Source organism: Bombina bombina, chromosome 3 (assembly GCF_027579735.1).
Source record: "Bombina bombina isolate aBomBom1 chromosome 3, aBomBom1.pri, whole genome shotgun sequence".
Classification (NCBI taxonomy): Eukaryota; Metazoa; Chordata; class Amphibia; order Anura; family Bombinatoridae; genus Bombina; species Bombina bombina.
Window position 1 is genome coordinate 685,382,023 of NC_069501.1, and position 27,546 is coordinate 685,409,568.

The 27,546-nt window shown below is 39.9% G+C and overlaps 1 protein-coding gene across 1 annotated transcript in view; it reads left to right on the plus strand.

Annotated features, from left to right (window-relative positions):
• LOC128653901 (S-adenosyl-L-methionine-dependent tRNA 4-demethylwyosine synthase TYW1) overlaps window positions 1–27,546 on the plus strand; it is an 824,555-nt gene that overhangs the window by 196,072 nt on the left and 600,937 nt on the right. The window contains exon 8 of the mRNA XM_053707460.1: window positions 11,200–11,326. Within this exon, the coding sequence (XP_053563435.1) occupies window positions 11,200–11,326 (127 nt within the window). The remainder of the gene's footprint in view (window positions 1–11,199; window positions 11,327–27,546) is intronic.

Consider the following 27,546-nt stretch of genomic DNA (forward strand, 5'->3'; position numbering starts at 1 on the left):
AATTCCCTTGGCATTCTTTTAGAATTCCTAGAATTTTACAGTTTCTTCAGGATGGTTGGATAAAGGTTTGTCTGCAAGTTCCTTGAAAGGACAAATCTCGGCTTTCTGTTTTATTCCACAGAAAAATTGCTAAGCTTCCTGATATTCACTGTTTTGTACAGGCTTTGGTTCGTATCAAGCCTGTCATTAAATCAATCTCTCCTCCTTGCTGTCTTAATTTGGTTTTGAAGGCTTTACAGGCTCCTCCGTTTGAGCCTATGCATTCTTTGGACATTAAACTACTTTCTTGGAAAGTGTTGTTCCTTTTGGCCATCTCTTCTGCTAGAAGAGTTTCTGAATTATGTGCTCTTTCTTGTGAATCTCCTTCTTTTCATCAGGATAAGGCAGTTTTGCAGCCTTTATTTAAATTCTTACCTAAGGTTGTGAATTTTAACAACATTAATAGAGAAATTGTTGTCCCTTCTTTGTGTCCTAATCCTAAGAATTCTTTGGAGAGATCTTAACATTCTTTGGATGTGGTGAGAGCTCTGAAATATTATGTTGAAGCCACTAAAGATTTCAGGAAGACTTCTAGTCTATTTGTTATCTTTTCTGGTTCCAGGAAAGGTCAGAAGGCTTCTGCCGTTTCTTTGGCATAGTGGTTAAAGCTTTTGATTCATCAAGCTTATTTGGAGTCGGGTAAAGCCCCGCCTCAGAGAATTATAGCTCATTCTACTAGATCAGTTTCCACTTTTTGGGCTTTTAAGAATGAAACTTCAGTTGATCAGATTTGCAAAGCAGCAACTTTGTCTTCTTTGCATACATTTACTAAATTCTACCATTTTGATGTATTTGCTTCTTTGGAAGCAGTTTTTAGTAGGAAAGTTCTTCAGGCAGCTGTTTCAGTTTGATTCTTCTGCTTATGATTTAACTTTTTATTTTTTGAGAATAAACTTATATTTGGGTTGTGGACTATTTTTTTTTCAGCGAAATGGCTGTTTTTATTTTATCCCTCCCTCTCTAGTGACTCTTGCATGGAGTTCCACATCTTGGTTATTGCTATCCCATACGTCACTAGCTCATGGACTCTTGCCAATTACTTGAAAGAAAACATAATTTATGTAAGAACTTACCTGATAAATTCATTTCTCTCATATTGGCAAGAGTCCATGAGGCCCACCCCCTTTTTTATGGTGGTTATGATTTTTTGTATAAAGCACAATTATTTTCAAAATTCCTTTGTTGATGCTTTTTACTCCTTTCTTTATTTTACCCTACTTCTTGGCTATTCGTTAAACTGAATTGTGGGTGTGGTGAATGGTGTATTTATAGGCATTTTGAGGTTTGGGAAACTTTGCCCCTCCTGATAGGATTGTATATCCCATACGTCATTGGCTCATGGACTCTTGCCAATATGAAAGAAATGAATTTATCAGAAAAGTTCTTACGTAAATTATGTTTTTTGTGATTGCATTTTTTTTTTTTATCATTTAAAAATATTCTGCCTATATCCTTTAAATAATTATCCTTTGTAAAAAAAATAAATCGTAAAATTACAGGTAAAAGGTTGCCTGTAAATTTATGGATTATATTTTTCACTTCTCTTTTGAGTGAAAATTACAAGAAAATGGTTTCAAGAAAAAACAAAATACTAGTGTATTGAAACTGCCTTTCAAGGTTATCTTGGTTGACCAGCTGTGCAATTGTCTCCATATTAATACATGGTTGACATTTGATTAATAGGCACAGCCTGCATCCATAGAGCCTCATATATTTATCTGATGAGCACATTTAAGTGTTATTTGTTTTATTATTCTACAGGTATTTTATTTACTTTCTATCACAAAATGCTGCAATTTTTAATGTTTTCCTGGCATCAAAATGATATATTTATTTTTTTAATTATAAATAGTCTGTTAGGGTTCATGACCTAGATGCATAGATGGGCTCCCCACACATGTTTGAGAGAGAGTGGATTGGCTGCTGAGCTGCTCTAGTAATTTAAATAATACAATTATTACTATGGCAAACTATGAGGGGTAAGGTAGCATGCCTCCTAACTATCTGTCCAAAGGGATCATCAGACTCTGGAAGAGTTTCCAATTTACTTAAATTTTCAATTTTGTTTTGTAGTTTTGGTATCCTTTTATCGAAGTTTCAGCAATGCACTACTAGGAACTAGCTGAACACATTAGTAAACCAATGACAAGAGACATATATATGTGGAGCCACCAATCAGAAGCTAGCTCCCAGCATCAACAATACCAAGAGAACAAAACATATTGAATAACGGAAGTAATTTGGAAAGTTGTTTTAAGTTGAATGTTGTATCTGAATCATGAATGGGTTCATAGGTTTCATGTTCCTTTAAAATATGTAAGGTAAATATGGTTTAAAATAGGTTGGTTTGGTAGGTTAGTGGGGCAGGAAATTTATATCTTGGGCAATATAAATCCATGTATGAAGCTGCCTCTTGATCAGTTTGTTTTAAAAGCCTGGAGGCTGAGTAAAGTAGATTAATTTCAGTAATCCAGGTCTCTACTAATTGATTCACATTTTTATTCCCATTCACTATATTGAGTAAATGTGTGATTATTCTGTGATACCCATGTTTTTTATTAAGATTATATTGTTTGAATATTATTTAGACTTATTGAAAGAATAAGCATTTTGGTAAAAGATTTTCTTTATCTTCTGATGTAACTGATGTTGAAAACACAACAACCTCCAGAAGAGAAACCAAAATTAGCTTAATTGTTTTCTTGTTTTGTTTATGGAGTGGGATCAAACAAAATAATAACAAAACTCATAGCTCTTCACTTTGGAAAACATGTAGGTTTTATATCTTTTGCATCAGGAAGTAGTAAATATGAAAAAGCTGTTTATCTTGAAAAGACTCGGATATTGATACATGCTGGCTGAGATAACAATGGCTAGATGGTTGCACATTACACAATGCTTCATTTAGGTTAATAAAATGGAGAATAAGGTTTTTCTTGATATTGCCTTAAAGGGGCAATAAAAGTCAAAATTAAACTTCCATTGTTCAAATATAAGATACTATTCATTTTACTTTTACTATCAAATTGACTTCTCTTGGTATCCTTTGTTGAAAAAGCATACTTAGGCTCAGGAGCCGCAATGGGCTCTAGCTAGTGACTGTTGGCTACAAATATATTCCTTTTGTCATTGGCTTTCCCAGAGGTGCATTGCTGTTCAGGGGTTAAGCACCCAGTTGTATGCAAGCAACAGGGCAATAATAAAATGCTCTAACAAATTAGATTTTTTTTGTTGCACTTTGGTTTTCATTTAAACATGCAATTTGGATTTTGTAGTAAAATCAATTAAATCTTATATCCTGATAAACTTAAAACTGTAGCAATACGTATGGAATGTCAAGTCATTGTTGGAAACAAATCTATATGATAACATTTAAATGATTAGAATTAGAATTCTGATAAACTCCCATAGAGCATTTGTAATAGAAAAACTGGTTTTGTTTGTTCAATACCAAATGTAGAACACAATGAAAAAATGTGAACAGATGCTTCTGCTAAAAATACTAATCAGATTAACATGATGTTATTTTTCTGCTGAAGGCACATCGTTTATTAGTATTTTCATTTGCATGCGAGGGTAATTTGTTTTATTTTGTTTTACACTCATTGTAGACTAAAGTGGCCTTTAGTGGTTAGAATTATAAATAGTGTCAATGTTGTTTACAAATGAAATAAAGACATAGGGCTAGATCACGAGTTTGGCGTTAGCCTTAAAAAGCAGCGTCAAGGGGTCCTAACACTGCTTTTTAACGCCCGCTGGTATTAAGAGTCTGGCAGGTACAGGTGTACCGCTCACTGTTCTTCCGCGACTCGAGGCTACTGGAAATCCCCTTACTTCAATTGCGTATCCTATCTTTTCTATGGGATTTGCCTAACGCTGGTATTAAGAGTCTTGGAAGAAGTGAGCGGTAGAGCCTCTCCTGTCCAGACTCCTACCGCATTTAAAAGTCAGTAGTTAAAGGGCCACTGTAAGTAAATATTTTCAATGCCTGTTACTAACTAACGACCCCAAATACGCTTTTTATCAATAGCATTTCATTAACATATCTCTACCGTATATCAGAAATCTTGTCTGCAAATTTAATTGTTTTCCAAACCCACTCCATGGGTATCCTTTGCTCTGTACCAATCCGTTTACAATACCTAGGTTTCAAAATGGCGCTTTAAACACAAAGTTATTGGTTTAAGTATTTTGAACATGCAGTGCTGAAAATAGTGGGCAGGATAACGTGACATCATCGGCGAATAAAAGATATAACTTTTAGAACGTTATGAAACTTCGTTTTGGAGAAAATATAGGTCAGTAGGTTTTAATTAATGTTTATTAACTTTAATATGTTAGTTGTTTAGCTTAAAAATTATAACAGAAAGTAATCCTTTAAGAGTTTTATGGGCTAACGCCGGAACATAAAGCTCTTCACTAAAGTGCAAAAAAGGTCACTCACACCCATGAACCCCTAAACTGAAGCCCCCTCACATTGCAAACATTATAATTATTTTTTTTTAACCCCTAATCTGCCGACCGGACATCGCCGCCACCTACATTATACCTATGAACCCCTAATCTGCTGCCCCTAACATCGCTGACACCTACATTATATTTATTAACCCCTAATCTTCCGCCCCAACGTCACCGACACCTACCTACAATTCTTAACCCCTAATCTGCCGACTGTACATCGCCCCCACTTTAATAAACGTATTAACCCCTAAACTGCCGCACTCCCGCCTCGCAAACACTTGTTGAATTTTATTAACCCCTAATCTGCTGTCCCTAACATCGCCGACCCATCTACATTTATTAACCCCTAATTTGCCGACCCCAACGTCGCCGCTACTATAATAAATTTATTAACCCCTAAACCTAAGTCTAACCCCCCTAACTTAAATATAATTTAAATTAAACAAAATAAATTTACTACAATATAACTAATAGTTACATTATAGCTATTTTAGGATTTTTCTTTATTTTACAGGCAACTTTGTATTTATTTTAACTAGGTACAATAGTTATTAAATAGTTATTAACTATTTAATAACTACCTAGCTAAAATAAATACAAAATTACCTGTAACATAAATCCTAACCTAAGTTACAATTACACCTAACACTACTCTATAAATAAATAAATTAAATTAAACTAATTACAATTAAATGAAACTAAATTATGAAAAACCCCCCACTAAATTACAGAAAATAAAAAAAGAATTACAAGAATTTTAAACTAATTACACCTAATCTAATTCCCCTAATAAAATAAAAAAGCCCCCCCAAAATAATAAAATTCCCTACCCTACACTAAATTACAAATAGCCCTTAAAAGGGCTTTTTGTTGTGAATTGCCCCAAAGTAATCGGCTCTTTCACCTGTAAAAAAAATAAATAAAATACCCCCCCAACATTACAACCCACCACCCACATACCCCTACTCTAAAACCCACCCAATCCCCCCTTAAAAAAAAAAAACTAACACTAACCCCCTGAAGATCACCCTACCTTGAGCCGTCTTCACCCAGCCGGGCACAAGTGGTCCTCCATACGGCAGAAGTCTTCATCCGATCGGGGCAGAAGAGGTCCTCCAGACGGCAGAAGTCTTCATCCAGGCTGCATCTTCTATCTTCATCCTTCACGAGCGGAGCGGGTCCATCTTCCATTCAGCCGACACGGAGCATCCTCTTCAATCGAAATCCTAACAAAGAATGAAGGTTCCTTTAAATGACGTCATCCAAGATGGCATCCCTCGAATTCCGATTGGCTGATAGGATTCTATCAGCCAATCGGAATTAAGGTAGGAAAAATCAGATTGGCTGATTTAATCAGCCAATCGGATTGAACTTCAATCCGGTTGGCTGATTGGATCAGCCAATAGAATTGACCTCGCATTCTATTGGCTGATCCAATCAGCCAACCGGATTGAACTTCAATCCGATAGGGTGATTAAATCAACCAATCGGATTTTTCCTACCTTAATTCCGATTGGGTGGTGGGTTGTAATGTTGGGGGGGTATTGTATTTTTTTTTTTTTACAGGTAAAAGAGCTGATTACTTTGGGGCAATGCCCCGCAGAAGGCCCTTTTAAGGGCTATTTGTAATTTAGTATAGGTTAGGGAATTATATTATTTCGGGGGGCTTTTTTATTTTATTAGGGGGCTTAGATTAGGAGTAATTAGTTTAAACTAATTTTAATTTTTTTTTCTGTAATTTAGTGTTTTTTTTTCCGTAATTTAGTTTATTGAATTTAATTGTAATTAATTGTAGGTAGTTTAGGTAATTGGTTTAATTTTAGTGTAGTGTTAGGTGTAATTGTAATTTAGGATTTATTTTACAGGTAATTTTGTACTTATTTTAGCTATGTAGCTATTAAATAGTTAATAACTATTTAATAACTATTGTACCTAGTTAAAATAAATACAAAGTTGCCTGTAAAATAAATATAAATCCTAAGATAGCTACAATGTAACTATTAGTTATATTGTAGCTATCTTAGGGTTTATTTTATTGGTAAGTATTTAGTTTTAAATAGGAATAATTTATTTAATTGTATTTATTTTATTTAGAATTATTTAAATTATATTTAAATTAGGGCTGTGTTAGGGTTAGGGTTAGATTTGGGTTTAGGGGTTAATAACTTTATTATAGTGGTGGCGACAGATTAGGCATTAATAAATTTAATATAGTTGCGGCGAGATTGGGGGGCAGATTAGGGGTTAATAAATATAATGTAGGGTTCAGCGATGTTGGGGGTCAGTAGATTAGGGGTTCATAAGTATAATGTAGGTGGCGGCGGTGTTCGGAGCGGCAGATTAGGGGTTAATAATATAATGTAGGTGGGACGATGTTGGGGACAGCAGATTAGGGGTTAATAAGTGTAAGATTAGGGGTGTTTAGACTCGGGGTTCATGTTAGGGTGTTAGGTGCAGACATAAATTTAATTTTCCCATAGGATACACAAGGGCTGCGTTAGGAGCTGAACGCTGCTTTTTTGCAGGTGTTAGGTTTTTTTTCAGCCAGCTCAGCCCCATTGTTTCCTATGGGGAAATCGTGCATGAGCACGTTTAGCCAGCTTACCGCTACCTTAAGCAACGCTGGTATCGAGGTGAGATGTGGAGCTAAATTTTGCTCAACGCTCACTTTTCTGAGGCTAACGCCGGCTTAAAGAAAACTTGTAATACCAGCGTTGTCTTAAAGGGACAGTCTAGGCCAAAATAAACTTTCATGATTCAGATAGAGCATGTAACTTTAAACAATTTTCCAATTTACTTTTATCACCAATTTTCCTTTGTTCTCTTGGTATTCTTAGTTGAAAGCTTAACCTAGGAGGTTCATATGCTAATTTCTTAGACCTTGAAGGCCGCCTCTTTTCAGAATGCATTTTAACAGTTTTTCACCACTAGAGGGTGTTAGTTCACATATTTCATATAGATAACACTGTGCTCATGCACGTGAATTTATTTGGGAGCAGGACTGAAGTAAAGGGGCAGTTTGCAGAGGCTTAGATACAAGATAATCACAGAGGTTAGAAGTATATTATAACTGTGTTGGTTATGCAAAACTGGGGAATGGGTAATAAAGGGATTATCTATCTTTTAAAACAATAAAAATTCTGGTGTAGACTGTCCCTTTAAGGGAGCGGTAAGAAAAAAAGGAGCGTTAGCACCGCACAGCCTTACCGACAAAACTCGTGATCTAGGCATATAGATATTTTTTCTAAATCAGTTTTTTTTTTATTAAAGTATTTAGCAATACAACATTCACACTATGACATCATGAATATTACCTCCACAATATGAAAACAAGCATTTGTTGAAATTAAAAGAAAAAATACAAGAGTAACCTCAAGGTTTACATGTCACATTACAGAAATACAACTCCTGATAAAATAAAAAATTGAGCTTAACCAAGAGGATCGTATAGCGCGTGGAAGCCTACAAAATATATTCTCATGGGCTAGTATGGCATACCATAATTCTAGTATGTCAGTTTTTTTACATATTGTTGGTCTTGCAGTGATACCTTACAATTTTTTTATTTTGTGTAAGTTACTGTAGTACCCCTTTATTATGTAATAATGCCTAATAGAATAATACTTTAAATTGAACTGCTTAACATAATAACAAATTACCTTAGCTGATAGGTACAATTCTTTAGCTTATATAACACTAATTGTTAAACCTCCCGAAGCGGGCCGGGTCACACTTGTACCATAAAGGTTGAATAAGAAACTGGGGAGGGTGAAAGGGAATAATAACAGGTTGATTAACATTAAACAGCGGGTTAATACCGCTAAATAATTCACCAAATTGGGGGAATTATAAATTAACTGGAGATATTTGGTACCTACTGCAACACTAAAATTATGTTGAATGGTAGTTACATGGGGAACACTCTTGGGCCATATGGTGTAATCTATAAATAGAGTATATGGTAGAATATTGTGCATTCTTTAACCTTAGACAATAAGCTTTTATATAGCCCCAGTAAGGAATGTCAATGAGAGATATGTTGGGACCTTTTGATTATGGATTGTCAGGAAGACATAATAGGTGTGCTGGTTATGTAGATCCCATAAGGTGCAAAGGTCAAGTCTTATCTTGGGAAGGTAGGGATAGCCACAGCAAGGAGCTATTAGGAGCAGTTAAATCCTCTGTGTGTCCCAGGGGAAGGGATGATGGCACATTAAGAAGTGGTATTTTGGCTCTAACCTCATATTCTTTTAAGGCACTACTTATTTACACATGAAGTAAGCCATACTAATCTAGAGGAGGCTAATTCGCGAGACCAGTACTCGCAAAGTATACTGATAGTTATGGTATGTAATATATATAAAGCATAAGAGATGTATTAACATGGTATATAAGAATCAGTCACTGTGTGCTGTCCGAACCAGAACCTTATATGTGTACAGACAGAGTAACTAACATAAACAGTTCTGTGCAGATCATGGAACTCAATTACAGCGTGCTTTCTGATTCAGACCCTTAGACAAAATTTAAAAACGTAGAGATATATTGACATCTCAAATATTTGTCTGCAGTACAGAGAGCTGGTCTACAATGTGTTAGTTGAATCAGTTTTTCAAACATAATAAATCATAATATTCCATTGCTTGCTATTTGAAAGACATTTCTCGTTAAGTTAGATGTACTTATATTTATAAGTTACCTTATTCTAATGCGTAATAATAACCATCATGAACATTTTTATGTGAACTAGGGGATTCAGTTACAGTGTATTAACTGGATCAAGCTCTCAGACAACTTTTAAAGACTTATAAGTAATAGTTTGCGGTATCAACATAACATCAAGTGGGGGATTTTCCCAGAGGCTCCAAAGGTGGAGAGCTTAATGAACCTGGAGCATACAGTTAAGCAAGGAGAATAGTGTTCAGGTCAATTCCAGACACATTCACTAAGAGAATGTAAATGGGGTAACTGTTAAAAATAAAAAAAGTTAGCCGACACCTGTCTTATCAATCTTACCCCCTGCACAAACCCTAGACTCCGGTGGCATCCGCTCTGGTGAGCCTCTTGCACTAGGATGAACGTAAGGAGCTGCAGGGCCGACCAAGCTGAAGTCACCAGTATTGAGCTCCTTCGCTGGTGTTGGTCTCTGTAACAGAAAATCTGCAATCGCCCTGCTCTGCCGCGCATCTGTGAAGTTCTCGCTGGCCGGTGGCTTGATATCATTTTTAAAAAAAAAAAAAAAAAAAAAATTTTTTTACAGTGTCTGCCTTGCACCCGGATGGCACCTTCTCCGGATCGCAACAGACATTTTCACCGGCTTGGCTGTTATCTTCTGGAATGTGGGACCAGGTATTATCAGACCTAGTTTCTTCTTATTTTCTACCCCTGACTTCCTTGGGGGCCATAATAGCTGCAATGTCCTGTGTCCTCCGGTGTTGGGTTCTTCCTCCTCTGGGTGTCTGCAAATTGAGTGTGCTGGGTCCACTGGCCTTTATCTACAATTTTGAGGGAACGATAGCCTGCAGGATCCACATTGGAAGACGGCCTCCAGGATGTTTACCGGCCTAGTTCTGGGTCCCGTGGTTGCTGGCTTTGCATAGTTAGGATCGTTTAGCTTCTCACTTCTTGTTCTAGCCGATTCATGATATTATGTAGCTAAAGAGTGTAGGATTGAGCAGTTAATCGGTAGATTATATACTTCACATAAAGTGCCCCAGATAATGCGACTTATCATGGCCGCTGCTTGGTCCCTCCCCTCAAAGATATATTTTTATTATGATGTAGAAATACAAAGCATACCTTTTGTCACTTATTATTCTTTCTTTATTATGTGGTTTCATGTTTAAAGGAATAGCATAGTCAAAATTAAACTTTCATGATTCACATAGAACATGCAATTTTAAGCAACTTTCTAATTTACTCCTATTATCAATATTTCTTTGTTCTCTTGGTATCTTCATTTGAAAAAGCAAGAGTATGTGGTTTCGAGCCATACTAATATAAAAAATGCTCCCCCCAGGTTTGTGGTTGTTGTAATAGTGATCATCTGACTATTACTAGCTGCTTTTTTATGTTCAGGTCATATCCTAAAAAAAAGTAGAGAATTGTGTGTGTGTTTGTGTGAAATGGGTGACATTTTTTATTGAAGGCCTATATAGGGTGACATATTCCTTTTTTATCTTTATCTATTTTATTTTTCTTCTTTTTAGTGCTAACTTACTTAGAAACTGATTATCTTAAGCTCTCTTCTCATACAAAATGATCTAAAATGACCGGTCTATTATGAGATTCTTCCTACAATTAAAAATGTTGCTGTACCCTGCAGAAGAAACACATACATTGTAGAACTCCATCAAATTTTGCGTTTTGAAACTACTTGAAACCCATTTCTTTTCTTCCATGGTTCAAAGAGAGCCTACCGTTTATTTTAAAAAGTTTCCTATTTACTTCTATTTTCAAACTTGCTTCATTCTCATGCTATTCTTTAACGAGATATCTAGTATGTAGTATGCACATGTCACATTTAATGTTAAAAAAAATTAAACGATAAATTTTACCTTGTGAGCTGTTTATTATGTTATTTAAAGTTCTTAATGTGGCAGAGAAACACCAACATTACAATATAATGTGCATCACCACAAACACTCAGTTTTGCACACATCCAGTCTTCCTAACTTTTGTCAATGTTGTTCTTGGCAGAAAGAGCATGAGGCATATGAGGAGTCTGGAAAGCTGGGGAAGTCACTGTTGAGTGCTAATACCAAGGAAAATGAAGAAAAGAGAGAGATGATTACTCCTGCTCTTCAGAAGGCCCTCACTAAACAAGGTACTTTAAAGAAGGAAATGCATTGCATACATTTTTTTTTATGATTATCTTGGCATGTATTAGAATACACTAATGCAGTATTGTTTTAACACCAAAAGCAACAGACACTTATGATGTGGGGTCAATGTTTTATTAGGATTTTTCTTCCTAATGGGAAAGAGTCCACAGCCGCATTCATTACTTATGGGAAAATAAGAACCTGGCCACCAGGAGGAGGCAAATACCCACCAGCCAAAGGCATAAATACTCCTCCCACTTCCCGTATCCCCCAGTCATTCTTTGCCTTTCGTCCCAGGAGGTTGGAAGAGATGTGTTAGAAGTTTTCTTTTAAAATTATTTTGCTTTTATTTCTTTTTCATATGTCTCTATGAGGGGTGCTACCCTTCGATATGGGACGGGAGTTTTAAGTAGTCCTGTCAGTTTCTCGTGGAGGGCCTGGGCGAAAGTGAGAGTCCGGAGATGCAGTGGGAGCTTCCCCTGCAACACCATCCCGGCTCATATTCACAGCTCCGTTTTCAGCACTTGGCGTTGCCAAACTTCGTTTCGCTACATGCTGTCTTCTCTCCATGATGGAGAGCAAGTCCATGATGGAGGCGATGCTACTATTCGTCACTCTTGAAGGGCAGTGTTCCTGTTCCACGGCGTAAATTCCGGTAAGATTGTTTCATTTTATTCCGTTACCTGTAATGTGATTATTATGACAGTTAAGTATGGGCCTCGCTGAGGTACCTTCTGCTCCGATCTGGGAATCATGGGATAATTCCTCCTTAGGGTGGATTAGTGAACGGGGAAGGGTTTTTGTTTATCATATTTATTATGTGATTCAACCTTCTTGTGTATGTGCATGGGAGCTCTGCGGCCGAGACATATGCCTATGTGGCACATATTGGCTTGTTCTTTCGGTTGTGGTTTACACAGCCTAGAACTATGCCTTCAGGTTATGCCTATTTTATTCAGACTTTCTTAACTTTTTCTGTGGGCCTAGTTTTGCCGCCCTTTATTGGCGCTCTTTTTGGGATTTTGCGGGGCATCTGGTGACTGGGCACGTTTTTACGCTTGGGTGGGGCTTCTTCACCTTCCGCATTCCTGACTGAGTGGCGATGGAGGAAATAGTCTGCTCCGCTGAGGTCTGGTCATAGGAGGTGGTGAGTGCCCCCAGCCATTGTGGGTGTCAGGTGCCAGTCGCTGTTTCTCTCCCCCCCCCCCCCAAATCTCTGTTTATTTTGTGCAGTCTTAAGCCATGGAGGATTCCAATGCGGGGACTATTTTTATATTAGATTCTGTATCGTCCTCGGATGAGGACCGTAATTTGGCCCTGTTATCGCAAGTCTGCCAATCTTGTCTCTCGTGCCTGGATAGTTTGCCGGGTCCCTCGGGCTCGGATGACCCTGGGCCTTCCGAGCCAATGGCCTCTGGGGGCTCTGCTCCTCAGGAGGCGCCTTCCCAATCACATACTCCTTTTACTTTTGAGGTCCCTGATGTTAATGTTCCCTCTGTGGGGGATTGTTTCAACCTGAAATGGCGGGACATTTTTGATTTAATATTTTGATGGCGCTGATTCATTTGCAGGACCCTGAAGTTTTCTTGCAGTTGTGTGCCTGCCTGCCTATTCCGGGTGTTCAGACCGTAAACAACACACTAATATTCCCCCAGGGGTGGTTGTTCCCCCTTGTTGTTCTTTTCGTTATAGCATTGTGCGGCTGCATGTCCTATAATGATGACTATTTGACTTATTGGGGGATCCATTCCTTTATGGTCCGAGGACTTCAGTTCTCGCAAGGTTCTTAGAGATAGGTTAGTGGAGATGTCTCTCCCCGGGAGGTCTACTGTGAGTTTTTTTCCAGTCTTTTTTTCCTGGAGGTTACAGTTTCCGGTTGGCAGGTGTTTTCTCTATGGGTATTCTGGGATGGCTTGATTTAAGTTCTTCTATGAAAGTTGTTCCCGGATTTATTCCGGAGTTTTGTGTGTGACCTGTTACTTGTTAGTGACGCATGTTGCGCCTGGCTGGGACCTACTGACTCTCTTGTTCAGTTATTTTGTTTTTATACACACCAAAAAAAAAAGAAAAAATTACACTATTCTTCTGGACCTTCAGGTCTTGATGTCGGAAATGCTTGGGCTGGCCCGTGTCAGTCCGCACCCGACATCGGGACCGGTGGTATCTCACTGCATACTTTCGCATCCCTGATCCGAGGGGTGTGGTCCTTACCGTGTGGAGCGGATATGTCCTTTTGAGCTGCTGTTGATGGTTCTACTAGAGTCTTTGCCATTGTGTAGTTTAGGCTGTCATATGGAGGTGGCCAATGTCCTCTTCCTCCGCCCCTGGGACCTTTTTTTAGGCTCTGATGGAATTTTGGATTGACCTTTCCGGTGTTGTCACTGGTGCCCTGGTCGTCTTTATCACCCCTTGGGGGGTTGGGCCTTGGTGGGCTCTGTTCTTGGAGTCCTGTGCCTCGGGGCTATGGATTAATTTTTTTTTCTCCCTAATGGACTTGTGCTGCTGGTTTTTTGCACTATCTCTTCTTGGATTTTCGTGCTGCAGGTTTTTTGCAGTATCTCCTTCTTGGATTTTGATTCAATGTTCTTTTTCCTCGTTGAGATAGCCTGCCAGCTGCTCAGACTTGGGGCGTGTTGCCTCGGGTGCTGATTTATGGAAGTCTGGTTTCCTCCTTTTTGATTCTGGCGTGGATCTTGTGGGAGAGTCTACGGTTCTGGCAGTCTAGCTCTTTATCCTATCTGTATGTCTCTGTTATGCCCCTGGGATTTTGGACTGGGTCTGGATGGGTCCTATTGTCTCCTTTTTAGGGAGTCTGGGGTATTTTTATTTTGATACTTTTTGTGGAGGATGGGCTTGTGCCTTTTTGTTAAGGGGTTCCCTTATCTTATTCCTCTTTTGTGTCTAGGACTAGCTCTAGCTCGGTTTGACCTTCTTTTCCTCTTTGTCTCTGCCTTCTGCAGACTTTGTCACGGCGCATGGGTTGGGCTTGTTGGTCGCCTTGCTGCTTGTGTTACGGGGGCTCGAGCAGTTGCTCTGTCTGGGCCCTTTGTTGGGTTCTGGGAGGTCTGTATTCATATCTGTCCTAGGGTTTGCGCTGGTCAATCAACACTTTGGGTGTTCGGTGCCTGTACAATCATTTGTAAATTGGTTGGGTGCCCTTGGGACACTTGCTCCCTGCCTCGCGTTTTTCTGAGGGACTTGTCTCTTTTGGATTAGCTTCACTGCCTAGTAAGCGGAAGGTTTGCTGTTGGAAAACAGCTGCAGTTATTTTACTTTGTGTGCTGGCAAGCTTTTAAGCCTAGGTGGCCTAGTGGTTAGCTTGTTTGTCTAGCAAGCTGCAGTTCTTGAGTTTGTACTCAGCTGTGATTGCTTGCTATTTTATATCTGATGTCTGTGGGCTTGCCCTTAGGGATTGTGTCCTCTGGTCTCTTGGGTTTCCCTGGGGTTCTGGTTGTATTGCTCAAGTGTACCTGGTGGTCCTATGGTTGGATTTGCTACCCAGCTTGCAGAAGGTTGCTGTTGTCTCCAGGGCAACTGTTGCTCCTTGAACGCTAACATGCACTTTAGGGTCCCTTGTGAGGTGTTTTTCTGAATTCTCTGGGGGAGTTGGATCTTTGGGATCTCTTTGTTCATAAGGGTTAATCAGGAAGGATGTTCCGCTGCTCTGCGGCCTATAGTGGTGTAGTGTTCTGCGCAGTTTCCGTTTCACTGGAACGGGATGTTTCGTATCCGTTTTCGGATTTTGTGCCACTAGTTTTTGTCATTCTTTTCCTGTCTCTCTCCTGAGCTTTTCTCAGACTACGGAAATTTTTCCTTGCTTGTGAGGCACCCTAAGTCTCTTGTGGTCTGGGGTGTGGAACTTTAGTCTGTTTTCCCCTGCTCACTGGGGTGGTTTTTTTTCCCTTCACGTCCTTGTTTATGTGGTGACGGGTGTCCATGCAGTCTCACTGTTTTTTTTCGTTAGTTGGTCCTTGAGATTCGTTTGTTTCTCTCTGGTCCTTTCTTGACTTTTCATATAGTCTGTTCGGGTGTAGCCTACTTTGTGGCTCCGGGTTGTCTATTTTGTCACCCTGGACGGTGTTCCTTTTTTTCTGTCTTGTCTCTTCCCTCTGAGAATTTTTAGTCTGTCCCTCATTTGGTTGAAGGGCTGCGGCGGGGTTGTTGCCCCTTACAGATCCTGTCCTTGTGGTGGGTGCTCTCGGTTGGGCCCACTCGTGGTTTTATCTAGGTTCTTTGGACTGTTGGTAGATTTGTGTTTCTGGGACCGCTTTTTCAAAATGTTTGTTGATCCCCGTTTTGGACGAACTGGTACTTTGTTTTCTTGGGAATCTGTTTTTAGGTTGGTATTTTTATTGGTCCGCCTCCTACCCTGCCGTTTTGGCATTCTGTGTCCTCTTTGGCTTGGGTATAAATTTCCCATAAGTAATTAATGTGGCTGTGGACTCTTTCCCATTAGGAAAAAACCCCCATAAATTACGTTTACCTGATAATTTCCTTTTCTTCTGTGGGAAAGAGTCCACAGCCACCTGCCTGTTTTTTTTTTTGGGAGGCTTGTTGTTTTTTCTCGTCTGGCACCCTTTCACCTTGATGCTCCTTCTACTGTTCCTTGTTCCTCGGCTGAATGACTGGGGGATAGGGGAAGTGGGAGGAGTATTTATGCCTTTGGCTGGTGGGTCTTTGCCTCCTTCTGGTGGCCAGGTTCTTATTTTCCCTTAAGTAATGAATACGGCTGTGGACTCTTTCCCATGGAAGAAAAGGAAATTTTTAGGTAAGCATAATTTGTTTTAAAACTGTCAGATTATTATAGATATCAGAATTCTTGTTGTGGTGTTTTTTGTGTTTTTTTAACTTCAACAAAAGACCTATTCATTTAAATACTTTTGTTCTCACTCCTAGATAGGCAATCATGTGAGGTACACTGCTTTTCATTCCCGTTGGTTCATTATCAACCAAAGTCTCAGTCCAGAATGTTAGGGCATATCTTATACCTAATTCAAAATGGAGTATTAAGAGAAAGTACTAACAAATTAGGTGACAAAAATTTGATGATGGTACAACTGTTTTTTAAGCGCTCTATATAACAACACAGCTCTGTGAAACGTAAGTCTGAGTGCAGAGTCAGATACAAACTATTCACAAGGAGGGGTAAATATTTTAAACGGCAACGGTTGTAAACTCACCGTGTTTTAATGTGGTCCCTTTTGTAAGGATTAATATACACAATAAGTGTGTTTTTTTTGCCTATGCTGTATACCCTTAGTGTCCTATGTCTAGTTTTGTTTTTAATAATTGTATGCTGTGATCTGGGAGGCGGTGTTGTATAGACTTCTAGACCAATATGCTCTGGGTCTATCCCTCTGGCTTGTTCCCTGTACGCTTTTAGCTGGCAGCAGAAATGAGAGAGAGAGAGCACAAGTACTACAAGTTGCATGGCCACCCGGCTATACCCTCCTGTTTTATAAGCCCCCAGTACTTCGTAACCTGTTTTAATAAACTTTGACGAGCAAAAAAAGTAAAAAATAATTATCTTTGAAAATAATTAAATTTAAAAATCTGTTTCCTGTAGTACTTGCTCACATATTTTTTGTACTCGTCCTGGACAAGAGTTTGAGTGCATTTTTCAAGAATATATCTCTATCTATCTATCTATCTATCTATCTATCTATCTATCTATCTATCTCTCTCATCTCCAGTAAATAACCTGAGATGTTACAAAGGTAAACAGCAACAGGTTAGAGAAAACAAGTTTACATTTCCAAAAACTGAAAAATAATGTACATTTCAGAGTTATAACCAAAGGCTTTTTCAGGAAACAAGTAACTGCTTATAGCTGAAAACTGGAAGATGGACCGATAAATTAAAATTTGAGTTTCAGTTTATCACACAGGTTTTTAGTACAGCATCGAGTAGGCAAAAGGATGGTTCCTCATTATGTTACACCAACTGTCAAACGTTGAGAAGGAAGGGTGATGAACTGGGGCTCTTGCTTAATTCATAGTCAAAAACATGCACAGCGTTTGTGGCACCATGAACCTAACTGACTGCCAAAGCAATTTGCAGCGCAATGCAATCCACTCTGGTATACACCTGTTGGTTAGGGTTCATCCTACGTCAAGATAATGACCTAAAACATATACTTCCAGGCTAAATAGAACTACCTTAGAAGAAAATAAGGTGGTAGACTTTAAATTATGGATTTAATAGCACAGTCCCCAAATTTTAACCCCATTGAACTGGTTTGGTATGAACTGGACAGAAGAATGAAAGCAAAGTAACCTATAAGCTCAACACATTTGTGGAAACATTAGCAACAGCATTTGGAGGAACTTTCCAAACAAAATTTGATTTTTGCATTCTAGAAAGAATGTTGTGTGTTTGGCTGATATATCTGCAAATGATGTTAAAGGGTAAAGAAAATTAGATTTCTTTTTAGGTGGTAAGAGTCCACAAAATCCTTACTCGTGGGAATTCAGTTCCTGCCACCAGGAGGAGGCAAAGACACCCACAGCAAAGCATCCCTCCTACTTCCCTCTCTCTCCCAGCAGTATTACAGGGATATTTATACCAGATTTTCCCTCAATGGATAGTTCCTAGATGAGAGGGATTTAGGAGAGTACTGGATCTGCAATGTAAATCTTCTCTCTAGAGTTGTAGTCTCAAGCCTACCACAGCTATAGCTGGGATGTTCCTTAGCCTCCTCCTGTTTGGCCATGATGATGTACTCCCTCAATATATCCTTAACTGTTAGTTACAGTACAGAATGGGCTATCTGTGTCCTCAAGGTTGTTAGCTGGGTAAGAATAGTGCAGGGGACAGTGTCTGGGTAAGTACCTGCATGTCTCACACAGCCCACAGGCTATCTGTAGTACATTTGTGATGTATAACTCCGCCAGCTCTCTGCACACATTTCATTACTGGATACAGCATTGCTGATTTGTGCACTTTTATTCATTTCCTTAGCGCTCTCTCTGCCAGACTGCAGCAGGAGTGATACGGAGAGGTCGCTATCCTGTTTCAGAATTTGCAGGCAAGGTGACCATAAAGGATGAGATTTAATGGCAGTATTTTAGTCATTTGTGGCGCTCTTCTTCTTGGCGCAATCTCAGCCTCTTTTTCTCCAACATAGGTGTGTCCGGTCCACGGCGTCATCCTTACTTGTGGGATATTCTCTTCCCCAACAGGAAATGGCAAAGAGCCCAGCAAAGCTGGTAACCTGATCCCTCCTAGGCTCCGCCTTCCCCAGTCATTCTCTTTGCCGTTGTACAGGCAACATCTCCACGGAGATGGCTTAGAGTTTTTTGGTGTTTAACTGTAGTTTTTATTCTTCAATCAAGAGTTTGTTATTTTAAAATAGTGCTGGTATGTACTATTTACTCTGAAACAGAAAAGTGATGAAGATTTCTGTTTGTAAGAGGAAAATGATTTTAGCAACCGTTACTAAAATCGATGGCTGTTTCCACACAGGACTGTTGAGAGGAATTAACTTCAGTTGGGGGAAACAGTGAGCAGACTTTTGCTGCTTGAGGTATGACACATTTCTAACAAGACGATGTAATGCTGGAAGCTGTCATTTTCCCTATGGGATCCGGTAAGCCATTTTTATTACATAAGAATAAAGGGCTTCACAAGGGCTGTTAAGACTGGTAGACATTTTCTGGGCTAAAACGATTGATATATAAGCATTTTTAATACTTCATAGCTTTGAGGAATTATTTTATTCTTGGGAATTATGTAAAATAACCAGCAGGCACTGTATTGGACACCTTATTCTCTAGGGGCTTTCCCTAATCATAGGCAGAGCCTCATTTTCGCGCCTCTATTGCGCACTTGTTTTTGGGAAGCATGACATGCAGATGCATGTGTGAGGAGCTCTGATACATAGAAAAGGCTTTCTGAAGGCGTCATTTGGTATCGTATTCCCCTTTGGGCTTGGTTGGGTCTCAGCAAAGCAGATACCAGGGACTGTATAGGGGTTAAATATAAAAACGGCTCCGGTTCCGTTATTTTAAGAGTTAAAGCTTTCAAATTTGGTGTGCAATACTTTTAAGGCTTTAAGACACTGTGGTGAAATTTTGGTGAATTTTGAACAATTCCTTCATACTTTTTCACATTTGCAGTAATAAAGTGTGTTCAGTTTAAAATTTTAAAGTGACAGTAACGGTTTTATTTTAAAACGTTTTTTGTACTTTGTTATCAAGTTTATGCCTGTTTAACATGTCTGAACTACCAGATAGACTGTGTTCTGTATGTGGGGAAGCCAAGGTTCCTTCTCATTTAAATAGATGTGATTTATGTGACACAAAATTTAGAGAAAATGATGCCCAAGATGATTCCTCAAGTGAGGGGAGTAAGCATGGTACTGCATCATCCCCTCCTTCGTCTACGCCAGTCTTGCCCACACAGGAGGCCCCTAGTACATCTAGTGCGCCAATACTCCTTACTATGCAACAATTAACGGCTGTAATGGATAATTCTATCAAAAACATTTTAGCCAAAATGTCCACTTATCAGCGAAAGCGCGACTGCTCTGTTTTAGAAAATACGGAAGAGCATGAGGACGCTGATGATATTGGTTCTGAAGTGCCCCTACACCAGTCTGAGGGGGCCAGGGAGGTTTTGTCTGAGGGAGAAATTTCAGATTCAGGGAAAATTTCTCAACAAGCTGAACCTGATGTAATTACATTCAAATTTAAATTGGAACATCTCCGCGCTCTGCTTAAGGAGGTGTTATCTACTCTGGATGATTGTGAGAATTTGGTCATTCCAGAGAAATTATGTAAGATGGACAAGTTCCTAGAGGTCCCGGGGCCCCCCGAAGCTTTTCCTATACCCAAGCGGGTGGCGGATATTGTGAACAAAGAATGGGAAAGGCCCGGCATACCTTTCGTCCCTCCCCCTATATTCAAGAAATTGTTTCCTATGGTCGACCCCAGAAAGGACTTATGGCAGACAGTCCCCAAGGTCGAGGGGGCGGTTTCTACTCTAAACAAACGCACCACTATACCCATAGAAGATAGTTGTGCTTTCAAAGATCCTATGGATAAAAAATTAGAGGGTTTGCTTAAAAAGATGTTTGTTCAGCAAGGTTACCTTCTACAACCAATTTCATGCATTGTTCCTGTCACTACAGCAGCGTGTTTCTGGTTCGATGAACTAGAAAAGGCGCTCAATAAAGATTCTTCTTATGAGGAGATTTTGGACAGAATTCATGCTCTCAAATTGGCTAACTCTTTCACCTTAGACGCCACTTTGCAATTGGCTAGATTAGCGGCGAAAAATTCTGGGTTTGCTATTGTGGCGCGCAGAGCGCTTTGGCTAAAATCTTGGTCAGCGGTTGCGTCTTCCAAGAATAAATTGCTTAACATTCCTTTCAAGGGGAAAACGCTGTTTGGCCCTGACTTGAAAGATTATTTCTGATATCACTGGGGGTAAGGGCCACGCCCTTCCTCAGGATAGGTCTTTCAAGGCTAAAAATAAACCAAATTTTCGTCCCTTTCGCAGAAACGGACCAGCCACAAGTGCTACATCCTCTAAGCAAGAGGGTAATACTTCTCAAGCCAAGCCAGCCTGGAGGCCAATGCAAGGCTGGAACAAAGGTAAGCAGGCCAAGAAACCTGCCACTGCTACCAAGACAGCATGAGATGTTGGCCCCCGATCCGGGACCGGATCTGGTGGGGGGCAGACTCTCTCTCTTCGCTCAGGCTTGGGCAAGAGATGTTCTGGATCCTTGGGCGCTGGAAATAGTCTCCCAAGGTTATCTTCTGGAATTCAAGGGGCTTCCCCCAAGGGGGAGGTTCCACAGGTCTCAATTGTCTTCAGACCACATAAAAAAACAGGCATTCTTACATTGTGTAGAAGACCTGTTAAAAATGGGAGTGATTCATCCTGTTCCATTAGGAGAACAAGGGATGGGGTTCTACTCCAATCTGTTCATAGTTCCCAAAAAAGAGGGAACATTCAGACCAATCTTAGATCTCAAGATCCTAAACAAGTTTCTCAAGGTTCCATCGTTCAGAATGGAAACCATTCGAACAATTCTTCCTTCCATCCAGGAAGGTCAATTCATGACCACGGTGGATTTAAAGGATGCGTATCTACATATTCCTATCCACAAGGAACATCATCGGTTCCTAAGGTTCGCCTTTCTGGACAAGCATTACCAGTTTGTGGCACTTCCGTTCGGATTAGCCACTGCTCCAAGAATTTTCACAAAGGTACTGGGGTCCCTTCTAGCGGTGCTAAGACCAAGGGGCATTGCAGTAGTACCTTACTTGGACAACATTCTGATTCAAGCGTCGTCCCTTCCACAAGCAAAGGCTCACACGGACATCGTCCTGGCCTTTCTCAGATCTCACGGGTGGAAAGTGAACGTAGAAAAAAGTTCTCTGTCTCCGTCAACAAAAGTTCCCTTCTTGGGAACAATAATAGACTCCTTAGAAATGAGGATTTTTCTGACAGAGGCCAGAAAATCAAAACTTCTAAACTCTTGTCAAGTACTTCATTCTGTTCCTCTTCCTTCCATAGCGCAGTGCATGGAAGTAATAGGTTTGATGGTCGCGGCAATGGACATAGTTCCTTTTGCGCGAATTCATCTGAGACCATTACAACTGTGCATGCTCAGTCAGTGGAATGGGGATTATACAGACTTGTCTCCGACGATACAAGTAGATCAGAGGACCAGAGATTCACTCCGTTGGTGGCTGTCCCTGGACAACCTGTCACAGGGGATGAGCTTCCGCAGACCAGAGTGGGTCATTGTCACGACCGACGCCAGTCTGGTGGGCTGGGGCGCGGTCTGGGGACTCCTGAAAGCTCAGGGTCTTTGGTCTCGGGAAGAATCTCTTCTCCCGATAAATATTCTGGAACTAAGAGCGATATTCAAGGCTCTCAAGGCTTGGCCTCAGCTTGCAAAGGCCAAATTCATACGGTTTCAATCGGACAACATGACGACTGTTGCGTACATCAACCATCAGGGGGGAACAAGGAGTTCCCTGGCGATGGAAGAAGTGACCAAAATTATTATTATATATGGGCGGAGTCTCACTCCTGCCACTTGTCTGCAATCCACATTCCAGGAGTGGAAAATTGGGAAGCGGATTTTCTGAGTCGTCAGTCATTTCATCCGGGGGAGTGGGAACTCCATCCGGAAATCTTTGCCCAAATTACTCAGTTGTGGGGCATTCCAGACATGGATCTGATGGCCTCTCGTCAGAACTTCAAGGTTCCTTGCTACGGGTCCAGATCCAGGGATCCCAAGGCGACTCTAGTAGATGCACTAGTAGCACCTTGGACCTTCAAACTAGCGTATGTATTCCCACCGTTTCCTCTCATCCCCAGGCTGGTAGCCAGGATCTATCAGGAGAGGGCATCGGTGATCTTGATAGCTCCTGCGTGGCCACGCAGGACTTGGTATGCAGACCTGGTGAATATGTCATCGGCTCCACCATGGAAGCTACCTTTGAGACGGGACCTTCTTGTTCAAGGTCCGTTCGAACATCCGAATCTGGTCTCACTCCAACTGACTGCTTGGAGATTGAACGCTTGATTTTATCAAAGCGAGGGTTCTCAGATTCTGTCATTGATACTCTTGTTCAGGCCAGAAAGCCTGTAACTAGAAAAATCTACCATAAAATATGGAAAAGATATATCTGTTGGTGTGAATCTAAAGGATTCCCTTGGGACAAGATAAAAATTCCTAAGATTCTATCCTTTCTTCAAGAAGGTTTGGAGAAAGGATTATCTGCAAGTTCTTTGAAGGGACAGATTTCTGCTTTGTCTGTGTTACTTCACAAAAAGCTGGCAGCTGTGCCAGATGTTCAAGCTTTTGTTCAGGCTCTGGTTAGAATCAAGCCTGTTTACAAACCTTTGACTCCTCCTTGGAGTCTCAATTTAGTTCTTTCAGTTCTTCAGGGGGTTCCGTTTGAACCCTTACATTCCGTTGATATTAAGTTATTATCTTGGAAAGTTTTGTTTTTGGTTGCAATCTCTTCCGCTAGAAGAGTTTCTGAGTTATCTGCTCTGCAGTGTTCTCCTCCTTATCTGGTGTTCCATGCAGATAAGGTGGTTTTGCGTACTAAACCTGGTTTTCTTCCGAAAGTTGTTTCTAACAAAAACATTAACCAGGAGATAGTCGTGCCTTCTTTGTGTCCGAATCCAGTTTCAAAGAAGGAACGTTTGTTGCACAATTTGGATGTAGTTCGTGCTCTAAAATTCTATTTAGATGCTACAAAGGATTTTAGACAAACATCTTCCTTGTTTGTTGTTTATTCTGGTAAAAGGAGAGGTCAAAAAGCAACTTCTACCTCTCTCTCTTTTTGGCTTAAAAGCATCATCAGATTGGCTTACGAGACTGCCGGACGGCAGCCTCCTGAAAGAATCACAGCTCATTCCACTAGGGCCGTGGCTTCCACATGGGCCTTCAAGAACGAGGCTTCTGTTGATCAGATATGTAAGGCAGCGACTTGGTCTTCTCTGCACACTTTTACTAAATTTTACAAATTTGATACTTTTGCTTCTTCTGAGGCTATTTTTGGGAGAAAGGTTTTGCAAGCCGTGGTGCCTTCCATTTAGGTGACCTGATTTGCTCCCTCCCTTCATCCGTGTCCTAAAGCTTTGGTATTCCCACAAGTAAGGATGACGCCGTGGACCGGACACACCTATGTTGGAGAAAACAGAATTTATGTTTACCTGATAAATTACTTTCTCCAACGGTGTGTCCGGTCCACGGCCCGCCCTGGTTTTTTAATCAGGTCTGATAATTTTATTTTCTTTAACTACAGTCACCACGGTATCATATGATTTCTCCTATGCAAATATTCCTCCTTTACGTCGGTCGAATGACTGGGGAAGGCGGAGCCTAGGAGGGATCATGTGACCAGCTTTGCTGGGCTCTTTGCCATTTCCTGTTGGGGAAGAGAATATCCCACAAGTAAGGATGACGCCTTGGACCGGACACACCGTTGGAGAAAGTAATTTATCAGGTAAACATAAATTCTGTTTTTTTTTGTGCTATGGCTGCAGCGCACGTCTGAACTTATCTATCTATTATAGCAGCTGTGGTCCAGTGGGGGTAAGTTCCTATTCCTAGCAAAAAATTAGGGCATTGTTATTAAATATTTTGAGTTATGCTGTAGCATGCTTAATGCTTGTAGTCTTCGCAAGCACTGGGAACGTCTGTTTTTCTGCAGAGGTCAAACAAGGAGGAAGTTCAAGGACTTCAGTCAGAAGGTGCAATGCGCTCTTGTAGTGCATAGTAATCTTACACTGCTACCTCACAATGTATTCGGGTAGTTTGACAATGCTGCATTATCAGAGGGGATCCTCTCAGAATGTTATTCAGGGACCTTTATACTTTTTAGGGTACCATTAACATAGATTCCTATGCTTATTTAGTGGTTTTGATATTTCATTTGGGTGCCCATATTAAAGTTACTGTATTCTGGTTATGAAACTGCTGTGGCTCATAAACCTAAGAGTGCAGGTTGGAACCTGTCTATCACTAAGGTAAAATCAGACTGGAATTGTTTTTTCCTGGGATGGACCCTTTAGGAGGTGTTTCCTCAGACTTGGTCTTTTCACCAAAAATATAGATATTTTACACATTGGTTTTACAATTCAATGTGTGCATATGCAACTGCATTCTGCTATGTCTACAGTTTAGGGCATTGGTTGCTTCTAATTTTCTACTAACTATTTATTGTGCTGTATTTCTCTCACTTAAGTATTGTAGTATCTATCTCAAGGTTGTGTAGAATTACTCCTTGTTTAGTGTACAACTGTAACTAATGTCATTCTGTATGCAGTTCACATGCATTCCATAATATCTGTTTAAAGGAAGGATGTACTTCAGTTTTGGGTATATAACAGTTACTTTTTCATGCTTATTTCTCTTTATTTTCTGCTTAAAGAAACACTGAACTCAAAAATTTCTTCCGTGATTCAGATAGAGCATGCAATTTTAAGCATGTTATCAATTTTTCTTTGTTCTCTTGCTATCTTTATTTGAAAAAGGCATCTAAGCTAAGGAGCCAGCCTATATTTGGTTCAGAACCCTGGGCAACACTTGTTTATTAGTGGGTGAATTTATCCACCAAACAGCAAGGACAACCCACGTTCACAAAAATGGGCCGGCATCTAAACTTACATTCTTGCTTTTCAAATAAAGATACCAAGAGAATGAAGAAAATTTGATAATAGGAGTGAATTAGAAAGTTGCTTAACCCCTTAATGACAACTGACGTACCAGGTACGTCATGAAAAACTAACAGTTAATGACAATGGACGTACCTGGTACGTCAGTTGTCTAACAGAGTGCTGTAAGCGATCACAAATGTTTCCAGCAGCTCTGAGGGTATTGCAGTGATGCCTCAATATGGAGGCATCCTGCAATACCACTTTACAAGCCCCCGATGCAGAGAGAGACACTCTGTGGCCCACTCTGCACCGGTAGCGATGGTGCCAGTGTCTGCCGGTGTGAGGGTGCGTGCACGAGGGGTGAGTGTGCACGTGAACGTGCATGGGTGCGTGCACGTGTGTGCACATGCACACATTAGCCACACTGACACCAATGAATGAGGGCAGAAAGGGATTAAAAGGTAAAAAAAAATTTTTAAATATAAAAGGGAGGGGGAGGGGGTGGGGGGGCTGCTACAATACAGAAATAGTTTTTAAGTTAAAAATAAAATAAAAATACTTAGATTAGGTAGCTCCCTACAAGCTACCTAATTTAACCCCTTCACTGCTGGGCATAATTAACGTGTGGTGCGCAGCAGCATTTAGCGGCCTTCTAATTACCAAAAAGCAACGCCAAAGCCATATATGTCTGCTATTTCTGAACAAAGGGGATCCCAGAGAAGCTTTTACAACAATTTCTGCCATAATAGCACAAGCTGTTTGTAAATAATTTCAGTGAGAAACCTAAAATTGTGAAAAATGTAAAGTTTTTTTTTTTTTTTATTTGCTCGCATTTGGCGGTGAAATGGTGGCATAAAATATACCAAAATGTGCCTAGATCAATACTTTGGGTTGTCTACTACACTACACTAAAGCTAAAATTAACCCTACAAGCTCCCTAATTAACCCCTTCACTCCTGGGCATAAAACACGTGTGGTGCGCACTGCGCAGCAGCATTTAGCGGCCTTCTAATTACCAAAAAGCAACCCCAAAGCCATATAAGTCTGTTATTTCTGAAAAAAGGGGATCCCAGAGAAGCATTTACAACCATTTGTGCCATAATTGCAGAAGCTGTTTGTAAATAATTTCAGTGGGAAACCTAAAGTCTGTGACAAATTTTGTGAAAAAGTGAACTTTTTTTTTTTATCGCATTTGGCGGTGAAATGGTGGCATGAAATATACCAAAATGGGCCTAGATCAATACTTTGGGTTGTCTTCTAACAAAAAATATATACATGTCAAGGGATATTCAGGTATTCCTGACAGATATCAGGGTTCCAATGTAACTAGCGCTAATTTTGAAAAAAAGTGGTTTGGAAATAGCAAAGTGCTTCTTGTATTTATTGCCCTATAACTTGGAAAAAAGCAAAGAACATGTAAACATTGGGTATTTCTAAACTCAGGACAAAATTTAGAAACTATTTAGCATGGGTGTTTTTTGGTGATTGTAGATGTGTAACAGATTTTGGGGGTCAAAGTTAGAAAAAGTGTGTTTTTTTCCATTTTTTCCTCATATTTTATTATTTTTTTATAGTAAATTATAAGACATGATGAAAATAATGGTATCTTTAGAAAGTCCATTTAATGGCGAGAAAAACGGTATATAATATGTGTGGGTACAGTAAATGAGTAAGAGGAAAATTACAGCTAAACACAAACACTGCAGAAATGTAAAAATAGCCATTGTCATTAAGGGTAACAAAATTGAAAAATGTTCCGGTCATTAAGGGGTTAAAATTGCATGCTGTATCTAATTCACAAAAGATACTGAGTTAATACTAATGCATATTGCATCTATCTAATTTATTAGTGTGATATGTTTGCAAGGGTTACTATCTGCTTACAGTCAGTTCTAGTGTATTCCACAGTAGCTATTGGTAAGGTATTGCAGAGCTAGTGCAAACCACAGATCTGCTTATTTTCTGTATTGCAGCATCTATTTATTTATTACATTGCAGATCATATATTTTAGCTCTACTACTCACTAACATTTAGACTAAGTGCTGTTGCAGGGTCTTGTTGACATGCAGGTGTTGATTGTGCAAAGCT